Source organism: Pholcus phalangioides, unplaced genomic scaffold, assembly GCF_987345545.1.
Source record: "Pholcus phalangioides strain wild (caught in Gottingen) unplaced genomic scaffold, Ppha-v1.0 ptg000028l_1, whole genome shotgun sequence".
NCBI lineage: Eukaryota > Metazoa > Arthropoda > Arachnida > Araneae > Pholcidae > Pholcus > Pholcus phalangioides.
In genome coordinates, this window is record NW_028301618.1 from 315,538 (window position 1) to 338,707 (window position 23,170).

The 23,170-nt window shown below is 36.3% G+C and overlaps 1 protein-coding gene across 1 annotated transcript; it reads left to right on the plus strand.

Annotated features, from left to right (window-relative positions):
- The first annotated feature begins 53 nt into the window (after nucleotides 1-53).
- On the plus strand, nucleotides 54-22,311 carry LOC149067683 (retinoid-inducible serine carboxypeptidase-like). Its single transcript, XM_089252065.1, has 13 exons — nucleotides 54-445; nucleotides 2,226-2,359; nucleotides 4,093-4,182; nucleotides 5,574-5,729; nucleotides 8,407-8,481; nucleotides 11,563-11,673; nucleotides 11,866-11,994; nucleotides 13,188-13,281; nucleotides 15,426-15,539; nucleotides 16,820-16,882; nucleotides 17,949-18,026; nucleotides 20,741-20,895; nucleotides 22,124-22,311. Exons 1-13 carry the CDS (start codon nucleotides 364-366, stop codon nucleotides 22,187-22,189), a joined length of 1,347 nt encoding a protein of 448 aa, XP_089108191.1. The 5' UTR covers nucleotides 54-363; the 3' UTR covers nucleotides 22,190-22,311.
- The last annotated feature ends 859 nt before the right edge of the window (nucleotides 22,312-23,170 follow it).

Genomic DNA, 23,170 nt, shown 5'->3' on the forward strand with positions numbered 1-23,170 from the left:
ATGTAAATTGAAAAAGAAGATAGCTTCTCTATATTTTATTAAAGAATTTTTCCGTCTTACGAGGTGGAAAATAAAAACCACACGTGCCTAGTCTTTGCTAGTTGTTTTTATTTTTCTTTATAAATTTCTTTCATTTTTTTTTTCCATTCATTTCTTATCTCATTTTTTTTTCACATATTCTTGCATCTTCAACTTACAATCAATGCTTACAAGTGCTGTTTCTTTGCCTCTTTATCCATCGACAGCTTATTTTTTCTCACGCAATTGATAAGATATGTAAAAAAAAAGACTGAGAAAGAGAAGTTATTGTATTACACTCCCTTGAAATGTAACACGCACCAAAAGGATTATTCGATATTGTTGATGCCTGTTTGTCATTACAAACATTGTGCCATGGCTGTGTTGATGCTCCTCTTGGCGTTGGGATTCTCCGGCATTACTAGTGGTATATAATACAAATTTATCCCATTAAAATAAATTTTATTAAGTGCGTTAAATGTTTCAGTGCGAGCTGCGTTCGTGTTTATAATAATGAGTGGAAAGTTTATAGTGATAGTAAGAATGATGTAATACTGCTTAGGTAACCAACCTTGTTCACTCCAAGATTATTTAATCAATATGCCATGGGTTATGTAAATAATGTTGATGTGTTGAATTTTGCAAGAGTATGCAGTGACTGGATAAAACGATCAAGTGGCATTAATTTCCAGCAGCAGCTTTGAAGAAATGTATACAAATTCGAAAATGGATTTATTTAATAGGCTATGATTTATTATAGACCTGTGATTTTTCACCCCCATGGGTCCACCTGGGAACGGCCAGGTTGGCCTCCACGGTGTTGCAACAAGATATTGTGCTGTGATTTTTGAAATGTGGTGGTGCATTCTGAAGCATTATCTAAGCAGTATTGCATTCATGTAGTGACGTCTCGGAACAAGGCCGTAACTAAGGGAAAGCAGGTGGGTCTGGTGCTTTGGGCGCTGGACTAGTGGGGACGTCAAATTCACCTTTCAACTGTGCTCCCTCTGCATTGCACAGGGGAGTCAAAATACATGCTTGCCGAGACAATCCTGGGTATTTCAGTTTTTCACTATGACGCACAGTTTATTTCGGTTTTGCAAAATATTGTTTACAAAGTTGCCCTTATGAAATTTTAAAGAATTGACTTATTACATTTTGCCATCTGAGCACAGATTTGAGGTATTAACAATGGCAATTCAGAACCTAATGCCAATCATAACTTCAATTTTACTGGGACCGATGATAGTGCTACCTCTCAATGTGACGATAACCCCACCTCCTTCCCTCTACAATATTTTTTTCCTTGGCCCACACGGTATTGTTATGTCAAGGTTTCTGCATCATAATAGTCTAACCATGAAATCAAAGTAAATAATATTTAATCAATTGCCACTCTATATCCAGGGCCATCTTAAGAGCATCATGAGGCCTTCGGGCAAAGTGATTTTTTGAGATCCTCAGCACTAGGCAAATTCTCTAAAATTTCATTCAGATCTTATTTTTGTGAGGCTTCCCCCCTGTCTTAGGAGGCCCAGGTGGGTCCATGTCTTAAGACGGCACTGTCTATGTCACAACTGGGAGCCCGATTTCTGCATAGGCAAGTCAGGTATTTGCCTAGGATCCCGCAATTTTTTTTGGAGGAGGAAAGAGTTGAAAAATTATGGATTTATTTTCTATTTTTTTTTTATTTCACAAATACAAAGTAAAATACACAAATGTAAGCATATAAGACACAAACACCAATTTATAATAATCAAATACGTAACAAGCATAATACAATCAAGCACTTTGTAGCCTCAAGGGACTGAGAAGTTCTTTCCGCAGACCTAAAGGAATTAGTTATTGAATAATTAATATTGTATTATTTTATATATTTATGTAAAAATTTTCTGGTTTTCCTCCCTCTACTGCAGGCATCTTCAACCAGTTGCTCACAAGCACGCATCACTGTGCTCCCTGAGGTACCCAGAGCGCACGATTCTCGTGTCCGATTTCATGCTCGCGAGCACTTGATCAACGTTCCAATTGAACACTTTGTACTAATTGCATTAAATTCGCTTGTCAAACTTGCTGTAAGGGTGCTCTTTGTTTAATGATGGGTACAGGCAGTGCTCGTGAGTGGAAAAAGGTTGAAGATCTCTGCTGTACTGTGTTAAAATTTGTTTGATTTTATAATTTGTTTATTCGTATCTTTCTTTGACAAGGATCAACTGAATACAAAGGAAAAGAAGCCTGGGGATACTTGAATGTCCGTAAAGATGCGTATATGTTCTATTGGCTGTATTACACAGATGTTTCTGAAAACTATAGCAGCTATCCATTACTTATATGGCTCCAGGTATGTCCATATGTATATTGTGGGGGAAGGATCACTCAATTATGATATAAGCACATTTAATTGGATGTTCTTTGATATACAGTGAAACCTGTCTAAGACGGACACTGTATGAGACAGAAACAAAATATAGTCTGTTCAATGATTAGTGCTTTGATTTGCACCTTTATAGAACGGAATATTTTTTCAGTCTCTTGATGTTCCGTTTCATACATATAAATGTAGCTGAGACACATACAATATAAGATTCATTTCACTCAAAGTAAAACAACAAAACGGAGTCCACTCTGGCCCCTCCTTCGTCTATGTCAACACCTGCTTCGTCTCTGAAGTGTTCGCTATCCATCCAGCAACTGACAGCTCTGTACACATCACCAGAGGACGCTCTTATCTAACCAAGAAAGATAGGAATGCCCTCCTTCCTACATCTTACTGCCAAAGCCTGAATTGGCCAGTTCGCGAACTGGTTGACCCAGCCTCGTATATCGATCCCTAAGATATTGATATTCTGATTCCTTTGATCTCATTAGGGTTGCCGTAGCTAACCATAGTTATCACAAAACGTAGACAAGAGGTGATAACCCTGATTCATAGGGATTTATATATAAGGGCTGGCAAAATTTGAAAATTGGCCGAGTTAACTGGGCTGACCAGTTCGTGAATTGGCCGATTTCGGGCTTTGGCAATAATATGTATGGGTCATTTTCACAAAATAAGACAAAAAATGAAAAAGTGAAAGTCTGAACATTTCGAGTATCCGAATGAATAACATTTTTCGCAAGTGCCATTCAGAAACACGGCAAAAGGATTGCAACAAAAAAGTGGCTATTGGAAATACAAAAGTGCTTTGTCATTTTTTGTTTTGTTTTTTTAAAAACAAAGAAAATACAAGAATTCCTTGCAAGTGTGCAAGGAAAAGACCCAGAGATTAGAATTTTCAGTGATGAAAGTGCCCAAAAAAAAAATTGACTACTTGAAAATTGGTCTAAAATATGACCAATTGCTCAAAAAACCCAAAATATGACTTGTCATAAAAAAATATCACATATCACATGCCATAAAAATCTGAGCCCTAGTGATGACAAAAATTTGTGAACACTACCTTCCCCCCCCCCCCATTTTCTCTCAACACATAGAACGGCCAAATTGAAGTTTTACTTTTGGTTACAGGAAACTCGGGGGCGGCTGGAAAAACAAAATAACAGAAAAAAAACAGCGGAAGGGAAACAAATGCATGGAATAGAGAGTTGATAGAAATGAGACTTCGTAAAATAGAGCAGACTTTAACATTAGCGCTATGGCATGGTGTTCGGGACAGAGGACCAGTTCATAAAAAAGACAGTGTTCTCTCTTAAAATCGAGCATCAACTGTATCATGTTTTCTAAGACGTGTGCTTCTCATGGGTGTTTATTCTTTCACAGTTATTTGCCACTTCTTTAATGCTCAGAGGAGAAAGAGAACCTGAGCAGTGTAAATAAGTCAATCGCCTTTTTCTAAAAAAAAAATGGGGGAAGTTTTTGCGGAGGATATTCAAACATTTTCAGTACCTGAGATAATCGGTGGAATTGTTGCTGTGAAATTTTGGGCAGGTTTAGACGGGAGAATCAATTTGTTTGCAGTGGTCAAATTGATTTTTCATTACTCTACTGAAAAAAATTTCAATTTTCTCGTGACATGAAAATTCTACTTTTAATGTTGAAAATCATCATTACTGATGCTTTATTTATTTTTTCAGGGTGGTCCAGGAGCATCGTCATCTGGATTTGGTAACTTTTTAGAAATCGGACCATTGGATTCTCACTTGAAGCCTAGGAACACTACATGGGTAAAAAAAAATATTCTTGACAATGAAATTTGCATAAAATGAATGGTTTTAATTTTTCTCTTAAGAATGTTAATTCATTGCCAGTTTTCAGACTGGAACATAGATGGCAGCACCTAAACGTGTACATTCATAAAACTTTGCGTATGTATACTATTAGGTTCTGAAATTTTTTTTATCAACGTTTTCAGCACATATTCAGTGTGCACCGTTAAAGTATATTTTCGGTTTACTTTTTTGTTTTCCCAACAAATAGTTCATCAGCGGACGGCAATAAAAAATTGAATTTTTTTTTTCTCTCAAATCATTTATTAACAATGTTAAATTTTAAGCTTTACAACTAAAAACCTTTTAAGATTGATTATCACAATGTAACAAATTTTCTTTTAGAGTTTTTAACATTTAAATTACAACAATCAAAACGTCCTCGCCAAATCGATCTGGCGGAGCACCCTTCGGGACTTCATTCTCACATGGAACCACTGCTTCACTATTTGGATTAACAATCCAAGCACTTGGAGCTTCTCTCAGTGATGCAAGTCCCACAGGAACAATGTTGATTAGTACAGGGAAGACGTAATTACGTCTTAAAGTTTGTCATCAAGATCCCATTATAGATGACAGGCGTCATCCCGAGCTTTTACACTGAGACTTCCGCACAGGCAGAGAGATGGTAACTAGGAGGAGAATTAAGACTAACCGCACTACTGGATTATCAGTGCATAGCGTCAAAGAAATACTACTCAACGTACGGCTCTCAGAATGAAGTGGGATGAAACGCCACAGGAATGAAATGTGATTGTACACAGCATACTGCTGGTATATGAAGGGATATTTCCCCATCTCACATTATTGCAGGAACCACAGTTCTGCCAATTCTCGAAGACTTTTTTGACGGACAAAATCTTATTTGCATATTTTTATGAAATAAAACAATATTGCGCAATTGTGACATTCAGAATCTGGCAACATTGAAAACGTAAACATCGAAGACCAATCAGCCAAGATTGGCAGTAAACGATCCCGCAGGGGCAGGGCACAACAAAGGTACGATGTAAAAAAATAGAAAAAATGATTAGGCAAGAACTCCCTCATCGGGGGAGGTCTATGGTTATATGTTACAAGTGGTAAAATGGTAGTAAATAGTGTAGGCAGTTACGATTTTCTCAGGCATGAGCCGTAACTGCCTATTAATGATATTTTGACGCATAAAACAAACTAACAAATTTTCTCTTCAATTCTTTATTTAGAAAAATGATAAAATTCCTAAATTTGTACGATTTGAGGAATGTGTGCCGTTCATTTATTTAAAACAACTTATTTGAACTGATGTCTAACTGTTGTGCTTCTGTAATGTTCCTGCTAATCACTGTTCTTCTTTCTTGTGCATACAGGTTAAAAAAGCAAATTTGTTGTTCATCGATAATCCAGTTGGTACTGGATTCAGTTATGTCACTAATAACTCTGCCCTTGCGACGAACAACTCTCAAATCGCCGCTGACTTGATGACAGTTCTGTCTTTGCTGCTTCAGAACATTCCAGAATTTCAGGTTTGTGCCATTTCTTGTTTAAAAAATTCACCATCCATGGTAGATGATGGTATGGTGGATGTATTTTATATATATGTCTTATGGTAAATGTGACAAATAGGTTATTATTATACATAATTAATTATTTTGCATACTTACCAATCCTTTTGGTAAGTTTGATAAATTTACCTCTTTCACCAGCAAATATAATACCCAAGTGCCATTGTTTTAAATTTGATAAATACTTGTAATTTATTGCCTTTATATGTAATTATTCATAATACCCAAGCGTAATTGTCAATTTTTTTAAATAAATATGAAAAATGTCTGAGCGAGTCTGGTATGTGTGATGAATATAGTCGGACCCTGATATAATAACAAATTTTGTGATCATGCCCTGATATAATGATGCAATACGTGTGTGAATTATCATATACAGTATATCATATAGTACAATTTATCATGTTTACCAACAATGCGATGCTTGGGTATTATGTATAATCACTGGTAAATGATTAATTTAGGTAAATTTATCAAATTTACCAACTGCGCTTTTTATACTATGCATAATCACCAGTAAAAGTGATATATTTAGGGAAATTTGCCAAACTTAACAAAATGCTTGGTAGGTATGCATAATAACCAGTCACTACATATATAATAACCACATTTATAACATTTATCGTAATATATATAATCACATGACAGTTTATGTATATTTTTACCCGGCATATTAGAAGGAAGAGGCAACCACGTTGCAGCAAGCAGAACGATGTCCCAAGTTCTAAGAGAAGGTTGAGGGTTGACCTATATAATTAAGCATAGGCAGACTTTCAGAATCTTAAAAAAAAGAATCTTCAAGTGACATTTGAACCAAAAAAAAGCATAAAATTTGCTTCTATCGCAAATTTTTTTAAGAAGCCTCTTAAAGTGACAGTTTCTACTGGTTTTTTTTTTCCTCTAAAAGAAAATAAAACTTGATGCAAAAATATCTTTTCAAGTCTATCAAAATATGGATGCAAACAATGACAGCCTTATAAAAAAAAAAATCAGATTGACTGTATAGGCAGGGCTTCACTTAAGGAATTGCTGCTGTCAACTCTCATGCAGAGGGCAATTGGATCATAATTCAGTGATATTTCACTTATACGTTTCTCTCAGTTATGAGATTATTAAAGACCCCCCCCCCCACCATTAAAATTTGTATTTATTAGTAGGCAGGAGGGTAGAAGTGGAAAAATCTTCTCCCCCCCCCCCCACTCAAATAGCTTTATTTGTATGAATATTTGTTGGTTTAAATTTTTTTTTACACAAGAAAGTCCAGCATAAAAAACATTCGGTATGCTTCCAGTATGGAAATATTGACAGTGCACAGATAATAAATAAAACTCGCCAATTTTTCACACAGAAACATACATGATTTTTAATTCAGACTACACAAATACATTTTCCCATATATAGTGCATTATGAATTAGTTTAAAACTCAAATATAAATAATTTTCGGTTTGGCTAAACACGTGCATACACAAAAAAAGTTTGACGGGAAATATATGAAAATTATTCGGTACTTGCTGTTTCCATTTGATCGTCCACATCATTTACAATTACATCACAAACTTAACATCAATGATTCTTATGACATTTTTTATCTAAATACAGATTTTTAACAGCGAAAACAAGCCCTTTGACAGCCATCTTGAAACTACACACAAGTGAGCAGAAGCAGTAAAAACAAAATATCTTGATTTCTTTGCTATGATCGTTTGTCGCTGAGTTCCCGCCCTGCTGTGGTGCGAGCCACTATACGCAGGCGCATTAGAATCCATGTGTTTGATTTCGCTGCTTGGATCTTTTTTTCCCTCTTTCCTTTGCTCTACCCCCGTAGCATGTTTTCAGCCTTATTAAGTATTGCTAGTGCTAATGGAGTCCCAGGAGCATTGCATTCTGTAGCTAGGTATATATGGGGGTAAATGTGAACTGATGTGAACACTGATAAACAAATGTGAACTGATAAACAGAATTGTGTTTTTATGTTTTTATATCACATTTTTCTGAGTTTGTTACACGTTTCTGGCTGTCGTACCATAAAAAAGTCATATTTCATTCTAGTTTTTGCAACGGCCGGTTTGCTTCTCTCTGTAGTTAATGTCGACATTAGCTAGAGTGATGAACCAGTCATCATGTAGTGATGATGACTAGTTCTAGAGAAGGAAAAAAATAGATAGGAATCTGTGCTCCTTGGGGGTTTCTTAACAAGGTGGGGGGGGGGGGGAGGAATTTGTTTTTGGTCTATATATGATAGCAGTATGTTACAGTAATTTTGATCAATAAATGATTATGTTTGTGTTGTAATATATGTTGCCAAGGTATTTTGTGTGTGTGATGTCTATTCTTTTCCTCTTTTTCTTAAATTTATTTTTTGTGTACATCTAATAAGAATATTTGGATATACATGTATTCCTGTAGCATGACCACAGCTATTCCAGTGCCATAGCTCACTACAACGATATCAGTTTTAGGTTGCTCATTGATTTGTTTGTTTAAATACAAACCATAGATGCTTGTCGCTTATCTTGAATGGTGACACATTCAAATTATAAAATTTTCTTTTTCTCATGAGTTGCTTCATGGAGCGGCACGGATGAAAATTTTCTCTTCTTATTTCAAATACTTACACAAACCTATTTGTTCTCACAGAAATCTCCTCTGTACATTTTTGGTGAATCCTATGGAGGCAAGATGGCTGTAGATTTTGCTGTTGCATTGCACCAGGTCAGTAAGTTAATCAATTTTTTTTTCTTATGTTCTTATATACAAGCGGGGAAAGAAGGGCTTAGAGAGTTGCCAGCTGCTACAGATTGTCCATAGTTTCTACAGACGGCCGCAATGAAATACAGAGCTACGGGACACACTAAATACTATGGAAATTGGTTTAAAAAAATCGGGTCTTTGAGTTTCCTGTGGTGTTTTACTTATTTTTATTATTATTATTGTAAAATTGCATCTATCTTTACCATAACGATGAATTCGTATACTCATGTAAGGGAGTTCGAGAGAACACAAACTCAGAGCCGATCTGTTTTTTTCCGTGCGCTAATGGCAATCTGTAAAGCCGCGTCTACACCTGTCACTCTACCAATACTTTCTGTAGCAAAAAGCATCTGTGCAAAGCTTGTGACGTCACTGAAGTCACCCATTTCACCTATAGTCATTGGATATATTGTAAAAAGGAGTGAAGATTTCGCATATGTCTGCCTGCATTATCCAGTGGCTACAGGTGAAATGGACAACTTCAGTGACGTCAAAGCTTCGCTCGAAGGCTTTCTGCTTTAGGTGTTGGCTCTACTTGATGCCCAAATGCTCAAAAACCTATTTCCCATCAAACCTCCCCACGCTGTGGACTAAAAGCAGGCTTTTGAATGGTTTGGCATGGCAGATTTGGACCAGGCTTCATTTGCATAGTGCAGATAGAGCTCACGGAACCATAGGAACTCCAGGGGTGCAAGAGCTGCGCTGAAATGGTTCTCTTGCTACATGGTACGTGGAGGTACCGCTAATACACGTAGTACGTCAAATACCCGGAATTTAGGAAAAAGAAGCATGAAAGTTTTGTTCACGGGACGCGTTCTTTCCGAGACAAGGAAAAAGATATGGAAGGGAAACTTCAATTTTTTTCACTTCCCACCATCTACTGCAATCACGTTATCTCGTGACATTGGAAAGTAGCACTACTTTGAAGTAGTCCAATAACGGTCCCCTACCATTATTGGTATAACCCACGGGCTATCAAAGTCCCTGAATGAATATGCCGAATTTTCCGATTTCGAAGAGCGTTTTTTCTCCTGCGAGTTATATACTGAAAATAACAGTAATTTCTCCTCTACCAACCTGCGTTCAAAGACAGCATATCTACGGCGTAAATTCGCTTTATTTCCCGCAAGATTGCACCTGCGCCTTTGCGAAGAATCAAAAAGGGACATTGGTTTACTCGTTTAAATTACCGAAATTTTTCGGAGATCGTTGGGAAAAAACGGGATCTGTAAAAACTCCATATCCATGGTTTTGTCGTCTAGCCACTATGCGGTCGTGTGGTTGCCGATCGTGACAATTTCACATCGCGAAAATCCGGATTTGGCGAACAGGGCCCGGCTCAAGGAAAAAATCTCTACCCTTGCAAAACCTATTTTTGGTTGACAAAACTTTTTTCACCCTTTCAACTCTATTTGGCAACTCTCCTAGAGCAGCGCCCAATATGGCCGCTCGGTCCACCCCTGCATTGGTCGGGGAGGGGGCATGCTCTTAACAATAATCAAAGGAAGGAGTTTATACTAGGAGCATGCTCATTTTATATATACATAACTTCTGTGAGATACCAATTATATATAAATGTCCTACCTTTCCAAAACATGTTGTTGGAGAGAATGAAATATTTGCACCCTCTCTTGTTTTTCACACTCCCTCTCGTGCATTGCTGGGATTGTACATTACTCCTTCACGTATTGCTAGGATGTTGCTTAACATTGTATCGCCAACAGAACTATCAATTATTAGTGATGAATGGGTTGCACCACAATGCAAAGAATTACAAGAAGTGAAATCAGTTCAGAGAATAGATAGATATTGGGCAGACATATTGAAACTTTGTAACCTTGATAGCAGCACAAAGTTCAAAATTTTGCTAGTTTTTGTGAAGGCTTTTTTATCTTTAGAACATGGTAATGCAGACAGTGAAAGAGAGTTCAATGTTAACAAAAGTCTGTTTGAACAGCGAAAAATCTGTCCATCCAACGCTTTAAAAGAATAAGACACACAAAATCTTATGTTCAATGCTATGAAAAATTCGAAAAAAATTGTCATTAAGATGTTGAACTTCTGAAAGCGACTCTTGATTCATATAGAAAATATTGTAAGAGGCTTCAGGTTGAGAAAAATAGCAGAAAAAAAAACATTTTTAATCTATTAACATGCTATTATGTTGAGAAATCGTTTAAGTAAATAAGGTATTTTTATATTTTCTCATTTTTTGCATTTCGCTTTTAAATTTAATCATTTCTTTAAATTCTGTGAGAAGCTAACTTTTTTCACGGAAACCCTTATTATATTGTATATGCACTTTTTTTTTGCCATATCAGGATGAATAAGATTTGGTGTTCAAGCAGCAGAAATTCTTGCTGCCTAGGTTTTCAGTATGCATGGTGCTTAATTTGAAGAGAGTCTAATAACTTTTATTCGTCATTTCAGTAATTCACGTTTTAGTAGTGACAGATAAGATACTTAAAAAAAAATTTAAATAGGCTTCAATTTGTGAAGGAAATTTATTTAGGATTTATTCGTTCCAACCATTTTTGGCGAAATTTTTGGCATTTCACAGAAAAATTACTCCTTATATTGCAGATACAGTTAGTTTTTAGTTCTGCTCCATTTTCAAAATTTCCGCTCCAAAAGGATGAGGGACGCTTGCACCCCTGGAACTCTGATACAAAGATGGGGAGGGGGTTGCTAGACGTCAGTATATACAGCCCTCAAAGGCATATGCAGTTTGGCATTGTATTGAATATTCATGAATTATTAAGGGACTCTGCGACTTCGAAACATTATTTCGGGAAGTGTGGGGGGAGGAGACTCATATGGCCCGAGCCATCTAAGTTCCAGTGCCACTGAGGTGCTGTATTTAATGGACAATTTTTTAATACTATGATTGTGTTGTCCTAGGGGGTACCCCCATGACAAAGATGAACATTCATCACTACTGATGAGCTTTAAGCCAATGTTGGCATGTTTGGGCTTATACACAGGAGTATGTGGGGTGAATATTTAGAAATGTGATAAGACTTTTAATTTTTTTTTCTTCAGGCTATCCAGAACAAGAAGATAGTTTGTAATTTCAAAGGCATTGCTTTAGGAGATTCATGGATTTCGCCTGCCAGCTCTGTAGCTTCATGGGGACCGTATCTGTATTCCATGGTGAAAAATTTTTTCTGCTCTCTTAATTATATTGTGGCTTATCTAACGATATTGAATGATAAATGTTTGAAGAGTGAGCTCATTATAATTTAGCCTTAAATTTTCTGGGATGGTTCACTCACTGAACGTCAATTCTAATGCCTGTTGTGTAATATGTGTGTTATTAATTACTTCATTTGATTGTTGTTGCAGTCTCTACTCACTGACACTGAGCTGAACTATATCAACAAGGAAGTGGCTATTCTCAATCAGACACTGGCTAATCACCAGTGGGAAAATGCTACTCGACTTTTTAGTGCAATCCAAGACGTAATTGCCAATGTAAGTAAAAGTTTTTGTTTTATGTTAAATTTTTTTTACATAGTTTTTGCTTTATGCGTGTATGCTTAACATTCAAATTGTTTGACACTAGGTCCCTCACGCACAAGATTCTTGGGTCAGCTTCAGCTTTTAAATTTTTCTCAACTATGTAGAGTGGGTGAAGAGTCCATGACACATTTTAAAAGTTAATAAAAGACCCAACCAATTGACCTAAAAAGTGTAATTTGCACTAAAACCGTGGCACACTTGTTTTTGTTTTTTTTTCGATAAATTTAAAAAACAATTCAAGATTTCACTCACAGATGGCAGTGTGTCACAAAAAGAAATCAACATAACATGAGAAATGTGACAGAGTGTAATTAATGTTTATTATGATTTGTGTTACATAAAACTGTCACATTCCAATATGAGGACATTTCTTTGTAGCTTGGACAACATCCAACCATTGACTGCAGAAGTGTCTCGATCACACTTTCATAACTCTAGAGCTGCATCAGAAAGCAATGTTTTTAGATTGCATTCAATTGCGGTTTGCAATTAACCAGCTGCAAGCAAGCATTCCAAAATGCAAAACAGCTCATTTCTGGATTTCAAAAAATAAGATTTGCAAAAGTCGTGGATCTGTTTCGCCATCTGCACTGATTTCTTTGAGGTTTAAGTACTACAGCACCAACTGCAAATGAAATTTTGAATTTCTTTTTGAATTCATTAAAAAACTTTACTCCACGATATGCATTTTAGTGCAACCCACACTTTTTTTTAATGTCAATTTGTTTTGATTGATATTTGAGATGTATGTTGGACTTTTCGTGTATTGGAAAACACACAAGTGTTCACACACCCTGTGTGACATGTTTTCAGAAAATATAAATACAAATTTCTAACCAAGCTATTGTGAGAATGAATGCGAGCTGGTGTTCCAAAAATCCCTGTTCTAGCTTCCATATTGTGAATTGACCTTGCTGTTTTTAACTGCTTCCAAGTTTGTCAAACATGTGCTATTTCTGATTTAGATCTGGAATTTGTTGTCATGCTCTTCTGAGTTTTGTTATATTGAGAATTAATTTAGTTATGCATTGCACGACCATTATTTTCGATGATGCTGTTCTTTTTCATTTTCTTCCCCTGTCAAGTACACCTCAATGGCCAAATTGTTTAGGCATATTCAAATTCAGTCTCATTCGTTATTTCAGTTCACTGGTGGCGTTGATTTTTACAATGTCCTGAAACATGAATCGTCATCCAATGCTACTGCTATAAATAAGATTCCAAAGGATGACCATAAATGTAAGTTATTTTTCGTGCTTTCTTATCTTCCATAAATACAGTTGATTCTCTATGCATGACAAATTTGCTTAATTTTATCAAAACATTCATTTTATAGAGAAATAACTAACAAAGTGGACTATAAATATGAATGCTCCAGTGAATTTCATTCTAAAGAGATTGCATTACAGTGGAACCTCTATACCTGACACTCCCCATTAGCGGACACTTTTGAAGTCTATGTAACACTGCCTCAATGCATTTCACTGTATATTAACAGCAGAGCCGCAACTAGAGGGAAGCAGGCTGATTTGATCCTGGAGTGCCAGACCAGAGAGGACACACATTTCACCCTTTAATCTCTCCTTCAATATTACAAGGTGGTGTAAAAATGTGTGCTTGCTCCAGCTGAACAAGCATCTTGTTGCGGCCCTGATTAACAGACACTCTTCCCCATTAGCAGAAAAAATTTTTGTTCCCAAGGTGTCTGTTATTGGCATGTTCAACTGGCCAGGATTACACTATATGTGTTTTATGAAAGTCATTTTGTAAAACTTGAGAAATGCAACCAATAAGCACATCAGTTACAAATCAGAGCGAATGTAACCAATAGGAAGTATGAAAGCCTGGATAACTAAGCGGAGATCGAGATGTTGTTCGGAAAGAAAATTCACATTCCTCTGTGGGGAATCGAACCACCAATCTCACTATCCAGGCGAGTGTTCTAACCATTGAACTATAGAGGACAGACATTTTCATTCCTTAGAACATAATTATGAATGCTGAATGGGACTGCTCATGGACAGGCTCAGCTAATAGCTCTTACGATGTTAGCCCCCCCCAGATGGCGACATATAGAGAGAAATGATGTCACTCTCCGCTATTCATACGAAGTACGAAAGCCTGAATAACCAAGCGAAGATCGCGATGTTGTTCGGAAAGAAAATTCACATTCCTCTGTTAGGAATCGAACCACCAATCTCTCACTAGAACACTCACCCGGACAGTGAGAGATTGGTGGTTCGATTCCCCACAGAGGAATATGAATTTTCTTTCTGAACAACATTTCGATCTCCGCTTGGTTATCCAGGCTTTCGTACTTCATATCAATAGTGGAGAGTGACATCGTTTCTCTCTGTAACCAATAGGCTTATTGGTTATTTTTCCAAGTGTTTATAAAACTTTTGTAGTGTAATCCCAGCTTTAGTCAGAGAAGGCACAGACTCATAACTTAAAAAATATTGCAATCACGATTATGCAAACATATTCACATTTCACACTTCCAGTTTAGAAGGCAGATGGCAGCATTTTTTGCTTCTTGAGTACTCGGAACCAATTCCAAATAGCTAAAAAGAATTAATTCAACTTCGTATGTTACACAATCATGTTCATAGATGATTTCTTGGGGATAATATTTTATGTAATGTGCTCTAAAAGCTTCAAAAATTGTTTTCAAAATGTAAGCACGTCAGCAGATAAATTGAATAATACTGTATTTTTTATGTAATCAGTGATTTTAAAAAAAATTGTTCACATATTTTGATTGTAATTGCACAAAATGTAGTTTCATAATTACGGCATGTGTTTTGGTTTATTAAGGGCAATTCAAGAATTACATAAGCATAATTTTGGCAATTTTTGACTCCATTTCCCCCTTCTATCAGCAAAATTAAGTAAGCTGGGCTAAAGTCTCCTGTACTGATCCCTGTATAGAAGACTTTGCTTACGCCCAAAGGATCCCTATGTAGAAGACTTTGCTTACGCCCAAAGGATCCCTACATAGAAGACTTTGCTTACGCCCAAAGGAGCATTTCAGGGGCATAGGGGGCTTTTGTCCCCCAAAACATAAATTAAAATATTTTGTAAAAAGAATTGAATATATTGAAGAAAAAATACCTTTTATACATTGTTTTGATCAATTTGTAATAATTTAAAATTGCTTTTTTGAAAACTTGAAACTTCTCTGGAAGATTCCCCCCCCCCCCCCACTTTTCCCCCCAAAAAAAACTTCAAAACATCCCGGCCTTATCTCTTCAAGAGATTGCCACCCTCGACATGTGACCGTCATTGCCCATCTTGCTATAACCCATGTCTGTTAAAGAGGATGTTCTACTGTTTATAATATGTGTGGATTTTGCATGAGTGAAATTTTAATGTATTTTCAGATTCAATGTTTAAACGGAACGTGGCCCCACTCTACTCTGATGATTTAGCTGACTTGATGAATGGACCTATCAGGGAGAAGCTCCATGTTATTCCGAAAAATGTTACCTGGGGAGGTAAAGAGACACTTGTATCTCTTTTTCTGCGATCAAGCTTTTATTTTTTGTATGTGCCTTTATTCTGATGTCTGCAATTTTGAATTTTTTAATTGCATTTTTACTGCATACATTAGAAAGAAATGATGGGTGTAATCGAAAAAATTGCTCGTATTTAGAAACGGTGAAGTCATTCTTTTCTAATCTGCCTAGGTCCATACAACCCAAATTGTTGAAAAACCCAGGTCTTCGATGAGTAAAAGTTTGTTGCAGGATACATAAAATTCAGTTTATACCTGACTTTTCCTAAAATTTTGTGTATTTGACACTAGTGTGTCAGCAACTTCTCTACCGAAGAATCAATCCTAGCTGCTAGAAACATTTCTCTCTGTCTTCGCTCAAGTTTTCATCCTTTCTGGATCGATCTTTTTGATGTAAATGACTGGAATTCCACCATCTAACTGTTAGTTTGAAACTGTGTGCCGCGAGATGTTTAGGAACTAAAAATTATACAGGGTTTATGGCATGCTGCGTCTAGGTCAGTTTCCAGAGGACTGTTATTAGACTATGGTTCGTAAAATGATTGCAATGCAACAAAAGTAATCAAGCAATTGTTTTCCAAAAATTATGTCACTCTTCGCTATCCATACGAAGGTTTCAACAGATGGCTGATGCAAAGTTGAATTCAGGAGAAAAAAATTAAACTGCTTCTGCAGGGGAATCAAACCCACGTTCCTCTTACTTGCAGGGTGAGTGTGTTAGAGATCACTATGCTACAAAGGCAATAAACCTCTTTCCTCAGAGCTCACATGCATTGAATGTGACCAGACCATACATGCAGTCACCTAGCTCAAGCCAATGCTCACAATAGCTGCTCTCCGCTAAATGGCGACTTATCCAAAGATGATGTCACTCTTTGCTATACATACAAAGGTTTCAACAGCTGGCCTACTAGCTCTAAGGAAAGAGGTTTGTTGCCTTTATAGCATAGTGGTCTAGCTCACTCACTCGGTAAGTGAGAGGATGTAGGTTCGATTCCTTGCAGAGGCAATTGAATTTTCTCTTCTGAGTTCATTACATCAGCTAACTGTTGAAACCTTTGCATGTGATTATTTTTGTTTAAAAACAAAAACTTTTTTTTATAACCTTTAAATTTTTCTAGCATTTGATCGATACCCAAAAAAGCAGGACTTAAAGCGTTGGTGATTAAAAACTGTGATGTGTGTTCTTCGATTTTTATGTGTTTTACGTAATACATATTTTTGAAACCAGCTCAACATTTCTTATCTTTTGTCAATCAGGACAGTCATCTCTGGTGTTTTCAGCTTTAGCTGGGGATTTCATGAAGCCTGTTGTTAGTTCTGGTGAGTTTGTTCTTTGTTTCGTTCATTTCATGTGTTAAATATTATTTTGCTCTTGTTATATATGCAGTAAAACTTTGATTGACCATCACTTGCTTAACCATCAGTTTCTGTTATCGGTCATCATCTAAAAGAAATGTGTGAGTATCAACAAACAGGCATCTTTAAAATTGTTCACAAATTACTTTTACTCTTCTGTATAAAGCTGGAAGTGACTATACTGTATGATGGCAGAAGTGACTAATCGTCGATGGCGGAGGAGTTGAGCTTGATCTGGCATACCACAAACACATCACTAACCAGTCGTTATTGTGTTACATACTGGTCTCAGTCATGACAGAGTAGCTTATGTATTTGAATAAATGTTTCGTTTCAGTTGAAATGCGACAAAATGGATGAAAACTTTGAAACTTCAAATGATGAAATTGTTTCTAGTGTGACTACCATTGAAGAAGAAATCTGATGATGATGATGATTATGGATCAGTGCTTAACCATAAACCTACTTCTAGCCACTCAGAAGCAGAAACAATGTTATTAAAGTGCATCTACCGGTTAGAAATGCAAAAAGAAACAAACGAGAGACAAGAGCAATGCACTTTCCCAGTATGCAAGGGGACCGGAGGAGACAAATCACTTTTCTTTCCAAATATTAGTTTCGGCATAACATCCAGAAAATTCAATTTCTCAGTATATTTCGGAACAAAAAAAATACCATTTCTTAATAGATTATTTTAAAGTACTGTAACATCAGTTTATAGTATTACAATACATTTCTGTACATTACTACTCCTATATTGAAGTTTATATTGATCGTTTTGTGAAAAATTAAATAGAATATGTATGTATTATTCACTTTTTTAAAGGATTTCATTTTCATTCTAAGCCTGCAGTGAAATCCTGTTACTGTACATATGTATTAAGAGCTTTCTGTTGTCCATCTATTTGGTTATCTGTCACAGCCCTGGTCCAGGCAGTGACGGTTAATCGAAGTTTTACTGTATATATAATTGTGAACCAAAGCGATGAGTTTTTTCTCTTTTCAATTTAAACAATGTTTTACATTACAGTGGAATATCTTCTCAACGAAACCAAACTCGATGTCAATGTATATAGTGGTCAGTTGGATGTGATTGTTGACGCTGCTGGTATGTTTCTTTTTTACATCTATTTCAACTAGAAAGACTGACATTTCATTCTACCTAGAAGGAGGGATACCGGTCAAAATGACCGGAGATTGATTTTCACTATAGAATATCAATTTTTATAAGTTTTTCTTATGTTTAAGTGTAGATATGAGTGTATAGGTAAGCAATAGATTATAAAAACTCGGTTTTTACAAATAAATTTTATAATTAAATTTCATTTTTAACCTCTTTGCTCCAGAAGTACACGTATGTGCTCCTGTTTTTCAATAGTTTTTGATGATTTTAAATGGTTTTTAATGAAACCCATAAGGCTTTAGTGGCCATCATGTAAAGTAAAATTCAAAGTTTTGGGGTTATTTGGCCGAGGTGATGTAAAGTTTGTCTTTCGACGTTTCGTTCGCACGGTTGTCAAACATTTTCAAGAATTAAAATCTTACCTGACCAGAATAGAATGTAGAGCCGATTCCCATCCAACCAGGGCGACTGTCGGCAAAGGAAATGGTCAGGAAGGCCTATGAAGATGGAAAGAAAAAGAGAGTGAATGAAGAAGAAATGGAAAAAAAAAAAGAGAAACGGTCAAATTGAACAAAACAGGCTAAACAAATTTATGCCAGGGAGTTATAGCCACCACAACCTACACATTCATACCAGGTCCCTAATTCAGGATTTTCAAGGCACACTACCACAAACACCATTCAATACCACTTAGTCAGTTCAGTTCACAGGTTTAAAAAGAGGAGAAAAAAGACTGCATGGATGTCGCAGCGCAAAAAACCTCACATACGAAAATGCAATTTATCCAATTATTTAGCAGAAATTTTCTGCCACTTATATAAGAGTTCAGATTAAAATTGCTCAAAATATAGAGCTAACACAATGTAATAAGACATTTTTCACTTATCACAGAACACAAAATTCAAAGTACAATGATAATTCAGTCCAGTTGTTCCAAGTAAAAGAACATTTAAAAAGAATTTAAAATCTTACCTAACAGCAGGAAAAAGGCTTACACCTTCTCCTTGCTTGAGTCGTACTGCTTCATCAGGATTGGTCCGTTGAGCCAGATTTTTCCCCCTTGGCCGAAGTTGTTCCCAAGGGTTGTGGATAATGCTTGGGTTCTAATCTCATCATTTTTAAGATGGGAAACCAAGCACTGTTGATCTTCATCCCCTCTTTCTTTCAACAATGGGGAAAATCTTACTCAACTGACCAATCCTGACGAAGCAGTGTGACTCGGGCAGGGAGAAGGCGTAAGTAGTAGCCTTTTTCCCACGCCGTTACGTAAGATTTTAATTCTTGAAAATGTTTGCGAATGAAACATTGAAAGACAAAAATTTCGTCATGTCTGCCAAAATCCAGAAAAATTTAGGTTTTTATGACTTTTCAAGTTAATACTTGAGGTATGCATAAAGGTACCTAATTAATTACTTTTCCCCTTTTTGAAGGCTATTTTGACATACAACACACACCAATCAGTCAAAAAAAAGATTAGTGCTCAGTTTTGGTTCAGGTTTGTAGAGGATGATAATTACCCAAATGTTCATTGTTTCATAACTGATTTAAAAAATATTTACATTCTAAACATTATAATTGTATTCGCACGTCACACTTTCTACGTCTTTCAATACCTTCGTTACATTAGAAACACATTTTATGCATTGAAAATTTATTGCTTGTTTTTTTATTGCGTAGCGGGACCTGACATCACTGTCTTTTTGCTGGTACAGTAGTGCTTGTTGTTGTTAGCAAAGCAAAAGTTTGATTCCTAAACAATAGCTTTTAGCTTTTTGACTAATTTCAACAAAAAAGAAAATTTCCCAGTTTTATTTTTTTCTACAAAACAACCAAGCATTTCTTGAGGCTACGTCGAATGTCGTGTAAAACACACACTGGCAAATGAATGATATGCGCAAAGAATGCTTTTGAGCCATCTCATCAATGTTGTATTTAGTTTCATTGTTAAACTTGCCGATTTCCGAAAAAAAAATTCTCACTTTGGGAGTATTTTTCAATGCACGGAACATAGTAGAAGAATATTTTCCTTTTCTTACCCAGAAAACACAAAATGCAACATCTTTATGTGTGAACATGTTTCATATAAAGGGATCCCTGAAGAATTTCATGTGAAATTTCTTTTTTTCGACCTCTTTATTATACCTACAAAGGTAGTATTATTCTGCTTCAGTATTTCAGCCATTTATTGATGAAGAGAAACAATCGTCACGTGCTCAAATTTCTACTAGCTTCTAGAAAAGATTCAATGATTTGCATCACATTTTTGGCCGTATAAGAATTGTTATTTTGTAATTAGTCTATCATTAAGGATGCTTTCAACAGCATATCTATATTAGTAGAAATTTGATGTCACGATTCGATGAAATATTTGCTGCTCGTGGCTGTGAAATTGCGTATAACATTACCAGTCAATTTGACCGGTGTTGGTCCTTCTAGGTATAACTAAAACTATCTCTGTGGATTTTTTTTAAAATTTATTATAGTTGGATAGTTTTTTAGGGAAAGTCGTGAAATATATATATTTCAACATTCTTAATGATCTGGTTCATCATGAAAATTGAGCGAGATGATCAAAAATGGTTAAAATGGCTTGTGGGATCCTTCTAGTGTTAATGCATTTGGTAAAAGTGTAATTTCATGCTGCTATACTTTTTTCCCCATTGATATTTCATAACTCGATGATAAAAAAATTTGTGTAGGTACAATGAACTGGATGAAGAAGATGCGGTGGCCTGGCATGAAACAGTTCATGAGCTCTAAAAAGCAGCGTTTATGTGACTTTAAGTACCCGTGTGGTTTTGGAATGTCATTCAAGAATTTTCATGTCTATTGGGTCCTTCTTGCGGGGCATATGGTGAGTGCGGCAATGATTTAATTTTATTCCTTTTTATTATGAGTGATGATAGGCAGGGTTTTTGTAGTTATCCACATTGATGTAATTATTTGAGTATAGAATATTTTTTGTAGATTTTTTGAACAAATAGCATGATGGGGAAACATATCATTTGCAGGCAAGCAGTAAAATGTTGCTAGTTCCTTGTTGCTGTAATATTTGGTTACACAGTGAAATTCCTATGTAACAATACTGCAGGAAATGGAGAAACATATCGGTATAGAATATAACATATATTAGCACCGTGAAATCATTCATCTGTGATTGCTACTGAATAGGTGCGTGGACATCATTATGGCCTCAAATCATAATGGTTTGATCCCCTTCAGACTACAAAGTGATGATTAGCTGAAGTTGTTTTTCTTTGGGGTTTTTTTTTTCCAACTTCGAGACCTTTGACGACCGGACACACCCCGCTTCCCATCTCGTAGAGATATCGAAGCCCAACTTCAGACCGCAAATTCAAGCTGGCCTTCTCTTCAGAAAGTGTCTCAAAGTTGTTTCAATCATTTAATTTCATGCACTTAACATATCCAACCTGGAAGGCAACACTTTAAACATACAACATGCATACCTCTGACACTAAAATACATTAGAGACCCTCAGTGGGGGCAGTGGGCTCCCTTTATCGACCCGAGTTGCGGAGTGACATCCGATCCCGAACTTTGTTTGGGCAGGTGACAAAGCCGTTTGCAGGCCTCAAGCCTGTACCAAACAGAGTTCGGCCTACAGGTGCAGTCGGAAATAGCAAGCGCCCAGCGAGGGCCCTGCTATCATTTACAAAAAATATTTTTATTCAACAATTATTTGAATAAAAAAATATTTTACACTCATGTCCATAAATTAAGGATAATGCCAGCTCCGGCAAATAAAGGTTCAGAAACAAAACAAACGCTGTTGGTCACCTCAAGTTCGTTAGGGAAAATATCTATGTCCTCTCTCGGGTTTGAACCTGGGACCATGATAGCAACCTTCATGGTGGTAGGTGAGCATCTTACCACCGCTTCACTCAGATACTATATCTTTGACTGGGAGTGTAGAAAATCGTCTTATAATTCAGAGTAAAGTATAAATAAGTATAAGTGAGAGATCACATGTAATGGTAAGGCTGTTTTTTCATGTTCTGGTGATTTTAATGACAAGATATTGGTTTTCTTTTTGGTCAATAGAATCTTTTCTTCTTTTGCAGGTTCCTTCTGATGCTGGGGTTGCATCACTTGCAATGATAGATGCCATTCTGAGTGGGAAAAGCTAGTCTTTTTCTTTTGTTGTGGACACTACATGACGTTCCTAGTGCTGTTACTTATGCGTGAACAAAGATATTGAATTGTTTAATGTAAATTGGAACTGTTGTAAATATTAAATGTGTACAAAGTTTTTGATGGTTCTTTTTTTTCCGTGGGATATCGCTTATTTACAGAACCTAGAACTGTTAATCTTACTTTGACATATTTATAAATATACTAACCATAGTTCAGTCGTTGATAGCGAAAAGGTAGTATTTAAAGCTGAAATGTTAAAACTAATCTTTTTTTTTTTTTTTTTGGGCAAGTTGCATGCATATTTTATTTTTCTTTTATAAGTGAAGCAAAATGGTGAATATCTTTGTCTATCAGATAATAGACTTCTAGAGAAGTTGATGCGAGATCTAGTTGTTGATAGGTTTTTTTATTTCGATTTCAATTCTAGAAAATGAAGCTGTCTGGTGGCTAATGGGTTAGTATGCCAACCTTTGACTGCGGGTCTGGATCTCACGCATGGCATGACTATTTCTGTCCAGATAATCCGGAATTGGCTGGAATTTAAAGGTGGATGAGGTCTTGGCAGGGCAGTCTTACCATCATGCCCTCGCCTGGAACTACCAGCTTAAATTTGGTAGTGGCACACAATTTTTCGAACCATTTAAACGGTGGCCCTACTCTATGGAAAAGTACAAGAAAGATTATCATTGTATTGTTCAACGCAGGACTCATTGGACTGAATTTTTCATGGCAGGGAGGAACTGTAACACATGAAGAATGAGAGTAGCATTTATCTCGGGATCGGTCAGCTTCTTCGAGATTTATTGGGGACTATGTACCCACATTCGTCACAATATATGTTTTTCTTGTACAGGTTGCCACTGTCCAAAGTTGACCCTAAAGGGAATTTTTGGATGGTTTCATCAAGGTCACGGTGGGGAGCACCAAAGAATAATACCGTCGAAATGTGAAGTTAATAATTGTTCTATCATTTA